At 38.8% G+C, this 18867-nt stretch overlaps 1 protein-coding gene across 5 annotated transcripts; it reads left to right on the forward strand.

Moving 5' to 3' along the window:
* The first annotated feature begins 599 nt into the window (after positions 1 to 599).
* On the forward strand, positions 600 to 18550 carry dazap1 (DAZ associated protein 1). 5 transcript variants are annotated; one of them, XM_058637725.1, is made up of 13 exons: positions 600 to 736; positions 2128 to 2168; positions 3435 to 3601; positions 4003 to 4068; positions 5037 to 5144; positions 5355 to 5403; positions 8295 to 8377; positions 11173 to 11320; positions 11531 to 11563; positions 12530 to 12679; positions 13399 to 13563; positions 15914 to 16006; positions 17664 to 18550. In XM_058637725.1, exons 1-13 carry the CDS (start codon positions 705 to 707, stop codon positions 17834 to 17836), a joined length of 1308 nt encoding a protein of 435 aa, XP_058493708.1. In that variant the 5' UTR covers positions 600 to 704; the 3' UTR covers positions 17837 to 18550. The 5 variants fall into 5 exon arrangements, with proteins under 5 accessions (XP_058493708.1, XP_058493704.1, XP_058493705.1 ...); XM_058637721.1 differs by lacking the exon at positions 15914 to 16006 and having other exon boundaries at positions 13396 to 13563; XM_058637722.1 differs by lacking the exon at positions 15914 to 16006.
* Positions 18551 to 18867: the final 317 nt, after the last annotated feature.

Consider the following 18867-nt stretch of genomic DNA (forward strand, 5'->3'; position numbering starts at 1 on the left):
GACCAAATAAGTTTGCTAACTGTCCAAGTCGTCCTCATTGTCTTACTAATAGGAATTCATGTACCCATTCATTCATTCATCTTTTATTTAGGGTTGCACGCAGTACACTACTTAAAGTAGTGCAAAATCCTCGTACCTTGAGAAATGAGAAGATAATTGGTCAGACAGTATATGGGGTATAAATGTAAATCAATATGTATTAAAAAATGTGCAGATTTGTATTTATTTTTTTAATCCAAGTAGTGAGTGGTGTTTTATTTTTGAGAAGCAGATGGTTGGTTTAAGGAGGCATTAAGATGTTAAATGATGTTTTAAATTGTTTTTTAATAAAACCATTGTGTTGGATTGGAAATAATGCACTTATAGGATGCTAACACTCTGGGTCTATGTTAGTACTAAATAGTCTCACAGCAGAAAGACACTAACATTTGTTTATTTATCACAGCTTGTCACATAACCCTTTTCCTGAAAGAGTTACTCAGAATCTGACTGAGCTGATTAATACTTGAAATAAAAAAAAAAATTGGTGTTTGTTTGGGTGTAATGTTCCTTTAAAGACTGATTCCCCTGCAGCTTCGTCATTGCGCAGAACAGTTTGAACCAAAAAGCGGAGTGACCTTCCTCCGCTCTCAGTCTGACAGGGGCAGCACTGAAGCGATAAGCCGGTCTCAGCTCCCACCGTCAGCCGCACTCGCCTCAGAATAATGAACAACAACTTAGTCGGAGATGAAATCGGGTAAGAGCCATTTAATAACGCTTTCAAGTGTAAACAGCGTAGTAACGGACATGTAGTCTGCTCTGCTCTGTGGTCAAGCTGTCATCTGACAGCTAACGCTAGCTAACAGGCTAAGCTAACCGTAGAAACTCGCTAGCCCGAGCAAAGACGGGCAAAAAAGTGAAAGTAGTCAGTGAAGTAGTTCCGCGGTTTGTGGTGTCATTAAAGCAGCAAAATGGCACATTTTACTTCAGCGGTGTCACTTCGCTTGTCATTGGGACTCGCGAAAGTGCAGTTAATTGTCTCAGTGTTGTTTTCATTTAGCCGCAGCAGCAGCTCCTCACTAGCATAGCTGCCGCTTGCCAGCGAAGCGAAACTCTCCTCTTCTCGTCTCGGGCACAGTGCGAGGACATTTAGCGGGCACTGCCGGAGGATGGAGCATCGTCGTCCGCAGTGACCCTCCGCTTTTGTCACAGTCGCTGCATTTGCGATGGCTGCGTTTCAGCAGGGAACCAGGCGACACGTTAATAAAAATCGCTTTACAAATGTGGCACCATAGTGCCTTTTAAAGCTGCTGTTAAACTTCCAGCACCGGGTTCAGCGGTCCGCATGCAGCCGCAGAGCCCGAGCAGCCGCTCTCCTCTCCCCCTCTCCCACTGGAAACACTCGGGTTACAGTGGTGGAGGCTGAGTGCTGCAGCATTTGGAGTCCGCGCTCAGTCCTGTGTTAGCCCTCTAAACACTTTGGCTCTGTCCCGGAGTAACTTACGTGGCAGAAGGTTCATAAAAGACCTTTATTGCCGAGGTCATTACATATGAGAACTTAGGTGACAGCCACTACCAGGACTGGATCTGGACGGAAAAACGTGTGTATGAGCTGTGGCTGCAAGATATTTTTGCATATTGCAAATAGTGATAGATCTACACATTGTTTGAACGACTAATCAAGCTCGGTTTTTTTTTTGCCTTTTATTTTTTAGTTCTGTTACAGCTTATTATTGTGTAACTTTATTTTTTCATTTACGAGTTTCCAAAGCTTACCTTTTGATCTTCTGTTTCATGTATTTACTATTTAATTTGTGCATTATTATATTATTATTTATTATTAAGAGTATATTAGTGGACTCCAGTGCAAACAAAAAAATACAGATTGGAAAGACATGGTCAGTCAATACATGCATAATCTTTACAATTATTTCTCAATGCACTATTGGTGTAGCTTTGTTATAATTGGGAAATTGTTAATCTTCACCCCCAGTGCTTTAAAACCTGCCACTGGACAGACAGCATTTCATATGGCTTCTATTTTACCTTTGTGTGAGACACTGTAATGATGCATAAGCGGTTATGTCTAACACTGACTCAGACTAATGATGAATGACTGACTGGTGGTACTTTGTCTATTGTTCCAAGGAAACTTTTTGTGGGTGGATTGGACTGGAGTACCACACAAGGTAAGCGACACTTAAAAGGCTCAGCAACCTCATCCAGTTGTAGTTTCATCATTATCAGACTGGAGAATGTTTTCTTGTTCACAGACTTGTTAGGACCCTAAGTAATTAAACCCTAACTTCAGGTCACATTTGGTTTGCACTTGGATGTGAAATATTGGGTTCTTGGATTATACCTGATTCTGAGTAATATTTTGTTTTATTTAGGGAAAATTATCATATGACTGTGCAGAGACACACACAAATAGTGTTTTTGTAAGGCTTGGTGAATAATGTAAAATGTAAATGTGTCCTGTGGAAGGTCATGTATGCAGCACTTGGTAATGAAGGTTGAAAGAGTCATATTGACGTCAGTAAAATACTGATGCATGTACCTTGCAGGTTACTTTCTGCCACACAATCACCCTAATTACAGATGCTACCAAATGTTGCGTGATTAAACTGATACATTACTATGTCATTGAATGGAGAGTAGCACATCAGGGTTATATATTTATGTTTATAATCAAAAAATCACTGTAGTGATAATGTATAAATATTATGATTTAAAGTAAACAAAATTGCTTATTCTCCTTTTTGACATTTTGTAGTCCGTGATGCTCAGTTGCACTGCCCTTGTGGTAGATTCTATATGATACATTAGGCCTGTGTATACATTCTCCTCTCAATTGGAGCTGCCCAGAGTAGGTCTAGTTTGTATCAAGCCTTCGTCTCGTGCTTGGCTGGACATTGTGTAACTTTGCACAAAGGTTTGTCTGTGAAAAAGCGCTGTTAACAATAAGATCTTACCCACAGCGCTGTGTTACTCTGCTTGTTTCCCTGGCGAAGCCCTGGGGCTTCTCAGCAATGAGCGAAGCAATTTCGATAACTCCAGTGTGAATCCTCATTTGTTCAAACTTGTACACTTGTTTCAGTAGGCGTGTGCAGGCATTACAATAGCTGGTTGCATGTTTGTTGCCATTTAAGATGACAGTGGGCCAGTGCTATGTTTTTATATATGTATCTTTATGAATGTCAATATGTGACATGAACACAGACACAATTCCCAAAATTCTAGCACAAGACAATAATCAGTAAACCTGTAAAAATGTTAGTTTTATGTTCAGTCAGGTTTTGGTCCCAGTTACAGTTTTAGCTCAGGTTGGTGATAAATTAAAAATCATTATGACCCTTCCTTGTCATAATCTTGGATTAAGTTTGCATATTTGCCACATTATTGTTTACATTTTTGTGAAGCTCCTCTCTTACTTCATCTCTCTCTTGTCTCAGAAACACTTAGGAACTACTTCTCACAGTATGGGGAAGTAGTAGATTGTGTCATCATGAAGGACAAAACTACAAATCAGTCACGAGGCTTCGGCTTTGTTAAATTCAAAGACCCCAATTGTGTACGGACGGTGTTGGAGACAAAGCCACATAATCTTGATGGAAGAAATGTGAGTATTTTAAATCAAAGAATAGAATAATCTGTCGGTCCTCTGTGTGAGCAAGGCAAATTAGTAACAGTATTTCATTATTAACAGTAAGTAGAAGTTATTCAAGGAGATATACAAGTTTGAGTTGGGTTGCACCTTACTGCAGTCATTACAGATGATGTTTATTGCCCAACAAGATGTTCCTGTTCACAGTTAAATTAGCAACATTGACAGTTAAATCTAGATTGCCTTGCCTTTGGAGGAGGGTATAAACTCTTGCCACATATGTCAATTAATACAGGCCGTTACATATGCTGACCTGTATTGTGAGGCGAGCAAATATATGTACATGGAATCAGTGACAATGAGCATTTGAAGGTACTTTTACTAAGAGAAAATGTTTTATCTCTCTCTGCTCTCAGATTGACCCTAAACCATGCACCCCCAGGGGAATGCAGCCTGAAAAGTCTCGAACCAAAGAGGGCTGGGTAAGAGGAATCTGATTTCTTCTGGGAAGGCTAGGTATTTCTCCTGGGCTATGGCAAAGGCCACTGTCATATCAACCCTTCCTCCTCTTGAGGTTGAACTCAGGCATCAGTTCAAGGGCGATGAGGAGACCTTGAGCTTCATTCATAAGCTTTGAGGACCTTTGAGGTCTTGTCCATGCGCGTATATAATGTTTATTAGTCTCTATCTATTTGTGACTTAAGCAATGCAGTATCAGCAGATCGCCTGTCTGTTTCACCATGTTAAACATGTTTTAAAAACACATTTGCATTATCTTTTTTAAATGTTCAAATTTTTTCTTTACATTAATGTAGTTGTTCTAGCAAGTGTCTTATTTACAATTACATTACATACATTAAATTCAAGATACTATAATATATATCATAGAAAATATCTTTCAGCAGTGAAGTTTTTGTCAGGCAGAAATCCCTTCACCAACTATGGGTCAATCAGCGATGCTATCAAACCCCTGCAGCTCTTTTATATTCATTTTGTTCCAAGCCAAGTGTTAAGTTATTGCTGTCAATAAAACATTTCTAGAAGTCGCACAATTTGCTGTATGCACAGATTTTATATGTCGAAGGCTTTTTTAAATGAGACCCTCCTCTTCCTCCAGGAATTTAAGTCGTACGGTTGGTACAGAATATTTTTACTGACAAAGCAAAAGATATAATTGGTAAAATCATTGTCGCTGTAAGCAGCCTCCAGCATATATAGCAGCAGTGGAGTGCACAGCAGTGCTTACTAGATGAGAGTAAGTGGAGGAAGCAGTGTTCTCTGATCTGTGGAGACCAGTGTTTGCATTGACATGACATGTTAGGAATTATACCCCAGGGCAAGAGAAGAACCTAATTTCTTCAGCACTGTTTGAATAGATGATGGCTAACTGGCCCCCACCTAAAGTAATCCCTCACATACATTGATATCCATACACTCCGTTTTCTTTCAGAAGGGCAGCAAAGCTGATAGCAATAAATCAAAGAAGATATTTGTAGGTGGAATCCCCCATAACTGCGGCGAGCCTGAACTCAGGGACTATTTCAATAGATTTGGAGTGGTGAGTATTGTCAAGTGCATGATACAAATAAGTTCATATTGTGATTAAATTGCTTTAATGACATAACATTGAACACAGGGTCAATACTACAGTGTTTTTTTAGTGGGGTGGGATAGGACAATGATTTAATTGTCCAAATTCAGGCTTAATATTTAATTGGAATTAGAAGGGAACCTGACTGAGCCACTGTTTCCCTTTGTCCCATTCAAGGTCACAGAGGTGGTAATGATCTATGATGCGGAGAAGCAGAGGCCCCGAGGTAAAAGCTGATCCCATTTTTTTCTCTCCGCTCTCCATACCTTACCATCTTAAATCTCATGACAGACTATTCTTGCCCAAAGAGAAAAATCCATTCAATTAAAACACTGTAACAATTAAAAGGAATTTTCTGTATGACAAAGAAACATAATGTGTTCAATGAAACACAAACAGTCATGGCTGTGGATATTATATAGAGTAAGAGGTGAAAAGATATCACAGCATATTTTTCTTGAAAGTAATGGCAGTACCTTTTGGTTTATGCTAATTTGTTCAGTATTACGTGTAAAAGTCTCACATTAAACAGTGGCAGGTGGTGTCTTTGCACTGTCTTTCATGACCTTGTGGGACATTGTCCCCTTGTTTCATACACACATTTCTACTCACGACTACATTTTCCTGAAAATAAATCATTGTCCAGCCACTGTTACAATTTTTCTAAATCCACTCTGATATAGTCACATCAGTGAATGATTTTCAAATGCTCAATAATTTTCTGTTGCATGGCTTTTCAGTTAATTAATGCCTTTTTTACCATTAGCCTTAAAATGAAGAAATGTCTTTTTCAGAATATGGCATGACAGTTCTAATGTCCATTATAATACTTTCAACTAAATTTAACAACTGCAAATAGGGAAGAGACACACTAACTGAAGCATAGAAGCTCCAAAATTCACAGTATTTTATCACAACATGCAACTGGCACATTGAGAACACTTCCACTATCTATAGACATTAATGTCTGTTGCTTCGCGATGGCTGAAGGTGATTATAATTAAACATTTAAAATGTTTCATGGTCTCTTTCATAGTTCGGACATGACGTTGACAGACATTAGTATCTCGCAGGAGTTTTATGCAAATAAGTCATAATTGTTTAATGAGTGTGTGACATGACAGCATGGATGGCTTCACCGGGAGTCGGACCCATGCTACCAGCAGTGTTCCGGTCAGACTCGGTCTGCTGAGTTCCAGTCACACAGTTGCATTTGTCCTACATAGCAACAATGCAGTGGCAACTGACCCTAAACATGTATTACTGCTTCCATCAAAACACTATCCATTCTCTGTTGGGAGAAACCCAGAATAGTTTGTCATTGATATTTAACATGCTGTATCAACCATTACACAATTTTTAATAGTATAAATGATTTGTCATACTAAAACCATTAGACGTTGAACATTGGTGTAAGTTTTCTTTACCTTGATTTAGATGTACTTGATACATTATCTTAAACCACATAGGGTGTGTTTTCCCATATGTAGAAAGTTAAGTATTTTTGTAAGTAAGCCCTTTTCTATTTTTCTTTCTTCTGTGTCCCTTCTCCTTGTGAATGGTTTGAATGTGATTAACTGTCTCTTAAGATTTGTCTTTTCTCCTTTAGGTAATTGTGCATTGACTGGTAGCACAGAGGTACAGGCCAAACGTAAAAAGTACCCAGGTTTTTTTTCCACTTGATCAAAACGGGGTTTCCACAAAGTTGCATCAAACTATCAATTGGGCTAAAGGCATAAATGTTTCTTCAGAACTTCATATTATTAGAACAATTTCAGTCTGTATTTCTAATCTTAGTATTTATTTTTGATGGAAAATAGACATGTTGGCCAGTCAGTTGTATAAAATATTAAGAAACTTTATTGGTTCATTTATTTTAAAATGTTTGCCATTTTTGCATAGAAACAAACATTTGGAAATACATTTCCTAATTATGTCCTAGTTCTATAAAGTAGCCTGCATGGTAATTGGTTCATAGTTTTATTTGTATGTGGAATTATTTAGAGCCTGTTGGTTCCATTTATAGCTAATTTCTAGTTTGAGTACCATGCCAGATATTAATTTGTGTCGCCAAGCCATGTCTCTCTAACCGAGATATGTCAAAATCTTTTATGTGTCAACTTGGCTTTGAATTTAGATCAAGGACGGGTCAATGACAGATGTTATTAATGGTGCCAGATCCTGAGGTTTGGGAAATGGTTGACTTGTTACTAGACGTCTCTAAAATCTCTGTTGTCTCACAGGATGTACAGTTGGATTGAGGTTAAGTCCCCAAAGTAGAGACTTACAGACAACCCAATTCTGCCACAGAGGAAAGTTAATCAAGTTGAAAGTAGATCACTGCAGCATGCTGTGGCCTGTTGCTAAAAGTTTTGTGATAGATAGAGGAGTTTACTGAACAGTTGGTGCAGCTGCTGGGCTTTACCTGTGTGTTGATGAATGTTGTGTATCCCCTTTGAAAAGTCTTTAGCCAAATTGGCAACTTGTCACATTGGGTAACAGTTATGGCCTATATCTTTGTGTTATTGTTGAGAAATATTCTAATTGTCCATTTTAGGCTTATCCTGGCTGCCTCAAAAGTAAAATACTGAAATTGGGAAAGCTTGGAGAAGGCTTTAGGCATTCTACAGTTTATGTTTCTTCATATTTTGTGATGCATTAACAATGGCTGTTGCGAGTGTGTGCTCCAAAGCAATTTACCAAGGGACAGATCAAGGTGGGGTTTGGATGAAACGGCATGAAGTAACACAATGTAGTACTGGTTCAATTGGCATTTATCAGTGTTGGAGAATGAACGAGAATTGAATTGCAATTGAAGTTATGCATTTCTCTTTTAATCAAATGCTACACCTGTGATTCTGCATGTTTAGCAGGTAAACACTCTTGTATTGTTATCTTTACAAAACATTTCTCTGCGCAGTAAAGAGAAGTTTCCCTCAATTCCCCAGGCTTTAGTCTTGGATTTGTGTTGTTCTGCAAGTCTGCGACATCATCCGAACCCCAGGAGCCTCTTGCTCAGTCTTGACGGATCCTCACTCTGCTGGAGCCCAATACTGTTCTCCATCTTGTGTTGTCACAACCCCCTGCTACCTTGATTCACTCTTGGTCGTTGGCTAGGTTTTGGATTTATTACTTTCGAGGCCGAACAATCAGTGGACCAGGCTGTCAACATGCATTTTCACGACATCATGGGCAAAAAAGTGTGTAGTTGTAGTTTTATTTTACCCTTAATATCAAACAGAGGCTTGGGCGACAGAAAGAATTGTACTATTAAGCTGTTTTGTTTGTTATATCGACTTTTCCAAGGGCTGATTGCAAAAACATATAGTAGAAATTTACCTTTTAAGATGGTAAAAATTATAATAATCAGACTTCTGACAACCTTTGGTACCTAATCGACACCATTCCTTTCATAATTTTTATGTAACTCATCCTCAATAAATGCCGTTATATTACAGTTTCAGCTGTCACCCAAGGCTTTGTTTCAACTGACCACTCCTTTAGGATGAAGTGTATTAGATAGTACTCAAAGCATTTATTGTGGCATTTTATGTCCCAGTGAAGTGAAAATGAAATAAAAGATAAAGCTTTATATTATGTTGAATTTCACAGACTACAATTCACCTAAAGGATTGGTCCACTCTCTCCTGTTTCTTTTTTTTTTCTGATATTTTTTTTTTTATTTTATTTTGTTTTCAGGTCACTTACACATCAACATACACATATATAATTTTTTTTTTTAAAGCTAAAGAAAAAAAAACTCAGTGACCTTAGTTGAATCTCCATACTGTGTCCCCTAGTTTTACCAATACACAAATCAAAAGGGTGTCAGTAAAATGCTCCTTAACACGAGACATTAGTCGCACAGTTGCCGCTACAATTAATTTAGAGTTTACTTTAACTCGCTGTATGCACCAGATGGATGGGGTTTACAGCTCAAAGACAATCCAGATGATGTCATATACAAAAACAAATTAACAAACAAAAAACAATGGTGTAGTATTTAAGCAAACTTCATAAACTTCGAGCATCCTTTCTACTCTTCTGATGTGTGACAAACACCACACACCTGCCTCCTCAGCTGAACAAACTGAACCAAAGGCTCATTGCATATGCAGTTTTCTTGGATACGCTCATTAATCAACAAACCCAAATATTTTCCCTAATAAAGATAGTTTGCACTTGGCAGCTTTTAAACTAAAATACTGAGATACCAGAAGAAAGAGTTTCCATATTGACAGTGTAGTAATTTCTGGGCATAAGAATATGATCTTAGTCAAATGCAGAGTACTTATTTCCACCTTACTGTATATCCTGTTTCTGTCTTTGACCTTTAAATGGTATCAGAAATATTTTATGGTCAGTCTGGCGTGACCCTTGTGTATATATTTTAATATTAATATTGGGTTTTATTTAAAGTAGTGTCCATATTAGGTAGTGATTGTTGTGGCTTTTCCTCACATCCATGATAGTGCTGCTGCATTTCAGTGATTTTTCTTAATGGAGCATGAAGTTCATTTAGTGGTGCTTATGATCATGATTTTTTGGAATATCTGTTCTTTTATTGGAGAGTAGACAGTGGAGAGATGACAGAGAGTCAGATTACAATCCCACTTCATTGGTATATTGATTCAGTCTAACCTGTGTATTCTCCGATGGTATCTCTCCCCCTTGACTTTGTCCTGGTTTTCAGCAAGAATCAAGGCTTGACTTAATCCATTGTTCTTGACTTGACATTACCTTACACTGGGATTTGAGGGAGCCTCGGAGATATAAGTTACAAAATTAGAAATTGGAGCACATCAAACTGTGGAACAAATCCCAGCTCTGCTGTTGGGGACCATACAGAAGTCATGGTATCCATCACTCGTAGCTGTGATGCCCACGGGAGAACATGCGCAGGTAGCTGCCGGCGGCAGCGAGGCCACTGCCGGAAACATGTGCATGTAATTAGGTCGACAGAGAAGGAAGAGGAGGCTTGGGGAAGGTGGCAACACCTTAACGCAGGGAGGAATTTGCAATCCGTTTTCCTCCTGCAAGGTGACCCCAATAACTCAACCGCTCATTCTATTTCGGGTAGGCTCCCCCTTAGTCTCAGCCTGTTTCCTTGCTCTGGTTAACTGCTGGTAGCTTTGCCTAGTTACAGACAAGAAAGTTTTTATAGTGGGGCAAAACCTTAAAGTCTCACTCAAGGCATCAAACTTTTTAATAGGATGCTACAGTATTATTTATAAAGGAGGTAATGATTAAAGTCAGACTCTGAGCAGAATTAAATCAACAGTGTGAGACGTTAATTTTAGTAACAATTTGGCTTTTTGTGTTTTTTATGTGTATATATTTGAAAAGAAACACGAGGTCACCATGCTGACTTTGTAGGCAATGTCCTCAATTTGACATATCACATTTTTTCACCATTGACACAGTATGAATATTCATTTTTACATTTCAAATACAGTTAATTTGTTCTATCTGCATGTTTACTTTGTTCTGTCAGAACTTAGATACAAATTCTTTTCTACAATCCCCTCAAAAACATATTCCAAATAAAATTTTAAAAAGTATATGTTCTTTATAAGCAGTAGCAGGAAAAAGGTAAGTCATGTCCTTCCATTAGATGTCTTAATCATATACAGGGCAGTTTATTTGAGTAAAAAATAAATCTATGTCTCTCAGGTACATCCTAAGAAGCTAAAATCTATATTTAAGAAAAAAAAAAAGCTTTATCATTTACATGTGCTGTCTTTGCAATAGGATTTTATTAACCCTAAAATGCTAAATAATAGGTACCTGAGACACATAGCTGTGCATCTCTCCTGGCTACACAATAATATTAATTAATTTAGTTGCCCCACATAACTCTTATAAACATAAAGTGATACAGTTCAACCTGGCCCAAAATATTAATTTCCAGTAGGTAGGACAGGTCTGTCTAGGTGAGGGACGTCAGGATCCTACACTGGTGTTGCCAAATGTGTCCTCCTTGTCCTTTGTCCAGGTGGAAGTAAAGAAGGCTGAGCCTCGTGACAACAAAGCTCCTGGCCAGCTTGGCCCTGGCCAGTGGGCACCCAGGGGCATCTTGAGTGCAGCTAATGGTTGGACAGCACAGCCTGCCCAGGGCTGGCAACAGGCGTACGGGCCACAGGGTGAGTGGGAACAAGTCCCAGAGCAGAGCGTGTGAAGCTTTCTGTTCAGAGGAAAGCCTAGTAAAGACTTTTGAAAATGTATTTAATCCTCTGTTCTGACATTAACCTTGTTCGTGCTTGTTACTGCTTACATTGTTTGAATGTTAAATTGATTTATATGAACACTTGATGTTTCAGGCACTCAATCCATTTTTTTTCTTCTTTTTACAGGAGTGTGGGTGTCGACTACTGGACAACCTATAGGTAATGCATTTGACTGCACACAAAAGATATTTAGTATTTCCAGTCCAGTATATTTTTTGTATTTTGTTTAACAGTGGATTGATCAATCACACTGCAGATGGATGTGTGCTTGCCATGTGATTGTGGTCTTATCTTGAAATTCTTTGTAAAGGAAAAAAGTGCAACGAGTGAGGCCAAAATGCCGATGACAGTTAACAGCACGTGTTATCACTGATTCATAATGGCTGAGGCTGCTGATAATATTCTGCTCGAGACAGATGGCAGCCTTGAATGTATTCCAGTCTCCCTCTGCTATTGGTCAGACTCAGTTTCATATCCCCACCTCCGGGTCAACCTGCAGGACTTGCTGCAGTATCGGCATTCATGCTCACTCAAACTGTTCCTCATGTACCATTAAGTACTAGATAGCGTCCTGTGAATTCAATTTTTTTAAACCATTTGTGATCTTTTCTGTGACAGCTGTTTAGTAAGACTAAACTAATGCAATTCAGACGTAGTGTACACAGCACTGTTGATCGCATACAGTATGCTGCCCAGCCAAAAAAAAACGCTTCGCTTAGTGCCTGTCATACACGCCTGTGGGGGCAGTGTTATGATCTGGGGCTGTGCCAGTTGGTCGGGGTAGGTTTAGCAACATTTAGTTCCCCAAAATTAGGTCAGCTTACTCTCTAAAAGTGAATGAACTGAATGACCAGGTTTTTCAGCATACATTTCAAAATCACAGTGCTGGGATGCACCACTTGTGTACGGGAGAAGACTGAACACAGCTTAAATATTAGCAAGTTGTCAATGATTCATATATATATATATATATATATATATATGTATGTATATATATATATATATATACATATATGTATATATATGTATATATATATAGTTTAGAACCTGACAGTGTATATAAAGCATGAACTGATGTTTATTTTACCCATGTCTATGAAATGGTTCTGTTCTCTGTTGGTGCAGGCGGATATGGACCTGCATTGACTGCGGGCCGGGGGACACCCACACAGCCTCCATCACCTTTCAACGCGTTCCTGGTCACAACACCCGCAGGTGGCTTTGCTGCACCTCAGGGCTACCCTCAACAGGGCTACAGCACAGCACCTCATTTTGGTCAGTAGTACATGACACACTCACCCATCACACTATGACATTTAGTTGACATTGCTACAGAGTGAGAGTCAGATAACATGGCATATGTAAGGATACACTGTGATTGAGGCAAAATATAATAAGTTTCTGAAAAAAACCATTGAGGTGTTTTTTTGGACATTTCAAATGTGTTAGCTGAGTCAGTGTCAGGTTAGCCTGGCAGCTTTGCTGTTGCTGTGGTCAGGGAGGAACCTTCATCTTATCAGACATGGACAGATACTGTGTGAGCTGCACGAAATGCTGCTAAAAAGGCTGTGGGGAGGATTTTCAACTTTCTCCAATTAAGGTTGTCATCAGACCAAGCTACTGTATTGCATATCATGAACAATATATTATTAAAATATTAAAATAAAATATAACAAAAATGCGCTGAGCAGATAACTAATTAATCTCATAGGTGCTACATTTGGTTTGGTTACTTTTATTCATGCAGACTAACATTAGTTAATTTGTTGGTGAAACTGATCAATATCTTGACTTGTAATGGTTTTCTTCTGTTAGTATGTTTAACTGGATTTTTCTTATGTTTAAAAAACAAAAAAAAAACAATGCCATGTGTTTTGCTTGAGTCTAAGATGACTTCTCTAGTGCTTGACCAAGGTCATGGTATACAACATAATATTTAAAGCACTAACAAAATGTTCATTATTGGTGACAGAAGTTGTATTATTATCCAGCAGGTTACAGTTTTGGCACACCCCAAGCAGACCAGTATGCTGCACAGGTTCCTCCTCCACCCACCACTCCAGGAACTGCACCTCTGGGCTTTGCCCCCGCCACCACACCAACTCAGGACTTGAGCAAAGCTCCCACTGGGCAGCCTGACTTCTCTTATAGCCAGTATGGTAAGAAAAGCTGTGTGCATCAATATGTTTGCTGCCTTTTTCTCTCCCATTTTCAGCTCTCTGCCTTGTCCATCTCCCTTGATATTAATGGTTTCAAGTACAGTCCATTTAAGTTCACATTTACAATCCTAAAACAAACTGGAGGTTGCTCATGGTTCCATTTAGCTTGAACAGCTACACATGCATACATGCTTTTTGCATACATGAACCTCTCCGGCTCTACCTGAAGATGCTGCTCAGATTTCACCACATCCAGGAGTCTTCAGCAGGCATGTCTGTCAAGTGTTTCCAGCTGGGCTATGGATTGGTAAAAAACATTGGTAGGTTTGAATTAGATCATCCTGCCTTGCAGTGTTTTTTGTTTTGCATTCTTATTTCAAATTGTTTTTTAAGGGCGTTGCAACCTTCTCCTGACAGACTGACTTAATTCAAGTACTCCTCCCTCTCTCCTTCCCTGTGTATGACTTTGCCGGTTTCTTTTCCTTGACTTGGCACAATCGCCATAGAAGAGCACCAGCATGACAGTGTTGTGTTGTGTCCAACCTGCCAAGCTACCTATCAAAATGTTTTAACATTTCCATCACTTTCTCACTCGCAGCTTTGCATGCTCTTTTTGCTCTGGAGGTAGGGTCAGATATTAGAGCCTTGTGCAAGTAATTTTTTTTGACAAATTTCTCTGTAGGATTTGTTTTTGTGATCTCTGAAATGTTTTTGGACTGTTAGTCAAAAGATATTACCCTTGACTGTGTTAATGCTAGGATAATTATTTCTCCAGGATTGCCCTTAAGTTGACAAATTGAGCCAAATTTCAGTCAGCATGTAGGGAAATTAGATATTTCTTCAAACCACTTCGATATACATGTAGATAATTATGTGCCTCATTATGTTCTATGGCTTAAAGAAGTCCTATGTTGATTTTCAAGTTATATACTGTATACACGTGCAGAATTAAGAGGCCGAGATCATGCTAAGAGCACAACTGGAGGCTGAAGGTTTTTAGCTCTGACCCAGAACAAAGATCCAGGGATCCTGGGAAAAAGGAACAAGCTTCGTCTTCACTGAACATTTCACCCTTTCAGCAACATAATCACACTTTCAGACGAGAATCAAATACTCATTGAATAGCTACATGCAGTTTTCTGGCTGGCTAGTATTTTTCTCCTGACTTTGCTTAAAGCAGCTTCACACTGCTGGATCTGTAGTCATGTGATCACTGTCAGTCATGATAGGTGCCCATTTTGTTAAGTGTTTCTTACTTGTGCTATCTGCCATCCAGCTTTTCGTCTTTAGGTAGAAAAAAGACAGCAGAGAGTCACGATGGTTTTGTGAAATGAGCAGAAAATCCGAAATTCTAATGTAATCTCACATCCCAACAATAACGTTAAGACACTGTATACAACATTTTCAGTTGTGTAAAGTTAGCAAATGGTTGATGTTAGATAAGATAAGGTGACGTGAGGTAATCCTTTATTAGTAATCCCCATTGGGGGATATTTATAAAGGCAAATTAGGTGAGTTTGATTCAGTCAAGGTTCAGTTTGGCTGATGTAGGTTTAGGCTGTAAAAAATTGGTTATGCGTAAGGATTAAAATCCGTCTTTGATAATGTTTTGTGAATTGTTCCATGAACTACTTTTTTTGCTGGTTTTAACAAAAAAAGATCACTAATGGAGTACATTTGGCAACTTTTGGATGTTTAAATGTCATTTAATGACCCTAAGTTATTGTGCTGCTCCTTTTGATCTCATGCGACTCAGTGAACTATAGACCTGTGCCTTTCCAAGAAACTACTCTCAACAATGCATTTGTGTGATGAAAGAATAAAACTGGCATTATGCCCATCTGAGAGGTTTCAAGATAACATCTTTCGTGCTGAAATGAAAGATAAGCTGTTGTGGCTTGTGAGATCCGAACTGAATCCAAAAATTGATGGTATGCTTTGGAGAATGTCAGTGACATGTATTCAAGACATATTTTACTCATTACAACATGCAGAACTTATGGCGTTGTTGTTTATAGTCTCCTCATAATATTGTGGGGTGGAAAAGCACATTTATCACGTTATTGAAATCTTAGTGCACATTTCATTAGATTTCCTGAGACCAGGCTGGCATGATTAAAAAGTTAGGTGTGCTAGCAGATAGCTCACACATTCACCCTCCATTTTGTTTTGACGTTCCAGATGATGCTGAGCAGCGATGCCTCACCAAGTGTAGTGCAGGCCCATTAACCTAGTATATACCCATTCTAAATGTAAAGCTCTGTTAGCTCAGTAAGGGGGGGGACTATTTAAAGTAGGTGGCCAGCAGCATCTGGGTTTAGTCAACCTGGTCTCCTCATCTCATTGATAGGCTTGGGTAACTACCCACAGGACCCCTCTGCCTACGGACCAACGCGTCCTTCTCACAGTTATGGTCAGGATGAGCAGGGAGTATATAGTGCAGGTAGGTGCCAGCATCGTCTTCTCCACCCACAAAAGTAGCTTTTTCAGTACTGTAGTGTTTATAGAGCAGCAGCCTGGTACTGCCTTTTTTTCTTTTTTTTTGCTCTATGTTTAGTATTTTGCATATACATTTTGCATGTACATACAAATTACTCTCTGTACTCTTGCGTAGTAGAAACACAGCCCCTCTCTCTTTTTGCTGAGTCCACTTCAATGCTGTTTACATAGAAATGAGGCGTTTTAAGCTCTAAGCATGTTATCCATCTTCCTCAGGGGCTGTAGCTTTACTATACCAAAAGTGACCACATCCCCTTTTCTTGTCTTTTTACTCACGCTGACTGCATTGCTTTGCTGATTATAAAGGGATGATCTAATTGTCAGAAGTTGTGTTCATGGTTCGGTTGTCTCTATGCATCAACAGTCCAATCACCCGTTGTTTTTTCCCCCCATGTACTGTCTCCACATTGTAGCTGAAGGGGTGAGAAAGGAAAGAAGATTTAAAGGACACAATGCCAGTAAATTGTCAGCTTCTCTCAGATTCGTCTGACTGATGCTCCTGTTGGGACTGTTCCCTGTTATCAGACTTTGAGCACTCAAAAAGACATGTTTTTCTTTCAAAATGTCTCCCTTTTCTTTCACCTTCTCTCTCTCTTTCAGTTATGTATGACTTTCTGTGCTCCAATATGTATGGTGACATGTCAAAAAAGGCTCTGTTGCTACCAGGATTTTACCAGGGAAGGGAAATAACCGTTCACTTGTAAAATGCTGTAAAGATTAAGCTGCAGCTTGGTTCTGCATTAAACCAGCATTCCCCCCCCCCATTTTTCCAGATAAGTTTCCCTCCCTGGTGTCCCTTTTCTGTTTGCACTGAGGTGGTGCCATCTAGTGTCTAAATAGGGCGACACTGTGCTTGTTGCACAGATTAAAACCTTGATATCATCCTCAGTTGATCCACTTTTAGGTTTAAATACAGATTTTGTCTTTGTACCATAACAGTACTATTCTTATATGCAACAGTACAAGAGTAAAAATCCACCACAAGCCATGCAAAACTTGATAGAAAATCAGCTGAACAAAAATTACCTGAAATGATCACCTTATTTTATTGTTTTATGATTTATTGTTTGATGATATTGATATATTGTTTAGAATTTGAAAAATGTGTGAAAATTATGAAAAGGTGGCTCATGAAAAGTTCCCAACACATAAGGTGAAGTCTACAACATGTTAGATAATAGAATTCTCTATTTACAATGACAAACAAAAGTTATAAATCCTAATTGCTTCAGGCTCTATGTTATGTTTATAGATACAGGAGCATAATGGTAACGTTAATGGTGGTGTTGTGATATTAACAGTAATACTTGAATTTCACATAGATGGATGTCATATCTTGGTACTTTCAGCTGCATCACAATTGTGATTCATTAAAAATAAAAATGCATCACCTGCAAATAACAACATACTTTTCATCATGTACCAGTGGAAGGATACGTGGTGGATTTTTCCTGTACTTCAAACTAGTGAGAATTTGACACTAAGCATGTCATGTAATCCATATTTTAGAGTAAGACCTCTCCTTAAATGATGTATGGTTACTCTTGACAATAAAACCCTTTTTCTCTCCATCCCCCCATCTCTCTTCTTGTCCACCTCAGGGTACGGCCAGGAACTAACAGCTTTCGGCCACAGTTTCGCTGACCCCAGCCAGCCGACAGCTTCGTACGGGCCACCAACAGCACAGCCCGCCGCTGGACCACAGTCTGCAGCCACTGCATTTGGCAGAGGGCAGAATCACAACGTACAGGGCTTCCACCCATATCGACGCTGACCGCCACTTCTGGCCATTGGCGATGTGTAAAATTGAGTAACAAAAAAACAAAAAAAGAAGTCAGGGAAATGTTTGTTTTTTGCGAAAAAGCAAAACTGGAATTCTGGATCGTTCTATGGGAGTGTTGAATGCACACAGTTTGTGAAACGGAACCAATTATGAAAGCAGGGATTCCAGTAAATTCAATGGGGTGTAATGACCCCCACCCTTTTTTTTTTTGCCTAACTTAAAGGAACATTCAGCAGAAAGAAGCTTTTTACCCCCCCTCCCCACCTCCTACCCCATGTTTTGTAGTAGAACTCAACTACTTTGCAATAATTTTGATTGTCTGGTCAAACACTAGCACAGAGACTATGTAACGAGACTTGCATATAAATATGTATATTTATGGTGGACACAAATGAAAACAGGGTCTCAAGTTTCCTCAGCTTTAAATTCTAGGGAAAAATGTTTTTATTTTTCATTTGGTGAACTTTGTTTACTTTCTGAGCCTTTAAAGTTTGTTTAAAATGGAGAGTATGAATATATATATTATACACAAACTGTGCAATTTTTTAAAAAGAGAATTTTGTACTATAAATGTACACTTTGCTTGTTTTTTTATTTAAAGATGTAGACTTCCCTCAGGTGGCTGTTTTGGGTGCATTTTTGCACTTATGCAAAAAGAAAAAAAGGACAAATTATTACAAAAATAAATGTTTTATTGATACAGTGCTTGTTATGGATGTTGGGTGAATTTGCGTCTGGTGTTTTAGTGGAAGGAGGGCTGTGATAATAATCTCTGTAATCAATCAGTCAGTCAGCTGTAAAACTATGAGCTACAACAAATCATCTTCTAATCCAGGCTTTTACAATTACAGTTTTGGGACACCGGTGGCTTTTGGGTGGTTTATTTTTGTTTTAGGATCAACCATTCTACTTGCAGAGTTTAGTCTAGACTTATACTTTAAATAATTGACAGTGATTTACATACCAAACGTCTTGAAAAATTTAAATTTTCAACTCATTAGTTTGGACAGAAATGGCAGCTA

The sequence above is a fragment of the Solea solea genome, chromosome 9 (assembly GCF_958295425.1).
Source record: "Solea solea chromosome 9, fSolSol10.1, whole genome shotgun sequence".
Classification (NCBI taxonomy): domain Eukaryota; kingdom Metazoa; phylum Chordata; class Actinopteri; order Pleuronectiformes; family Soleidae; genus Solea; species Solea solea.

Bases quoted from the DNA above. Each gene is read 5' to 3' on its own strand.
- dazap1 (XM_058637725.1), top strand. From the start codon at position 705: ATGAACAACAACTTAGTCGGAGATGAAATCGG. The intron at 3,602-4,002 runs GTGAGTATTTTA...CTCTGCTCTCAG, and splicing joins ATAATCTTGATGGAAGAAAT to ATTGACCCTAAACCATGCAC. The intron at 4,069-5,036 runs GTAAGAGGAATC...GTTTTCTTTCAG, and splicing joins CTCGAACCAAAGAGGGCTGG to AAGGGCAGCAAAGCTGATAG.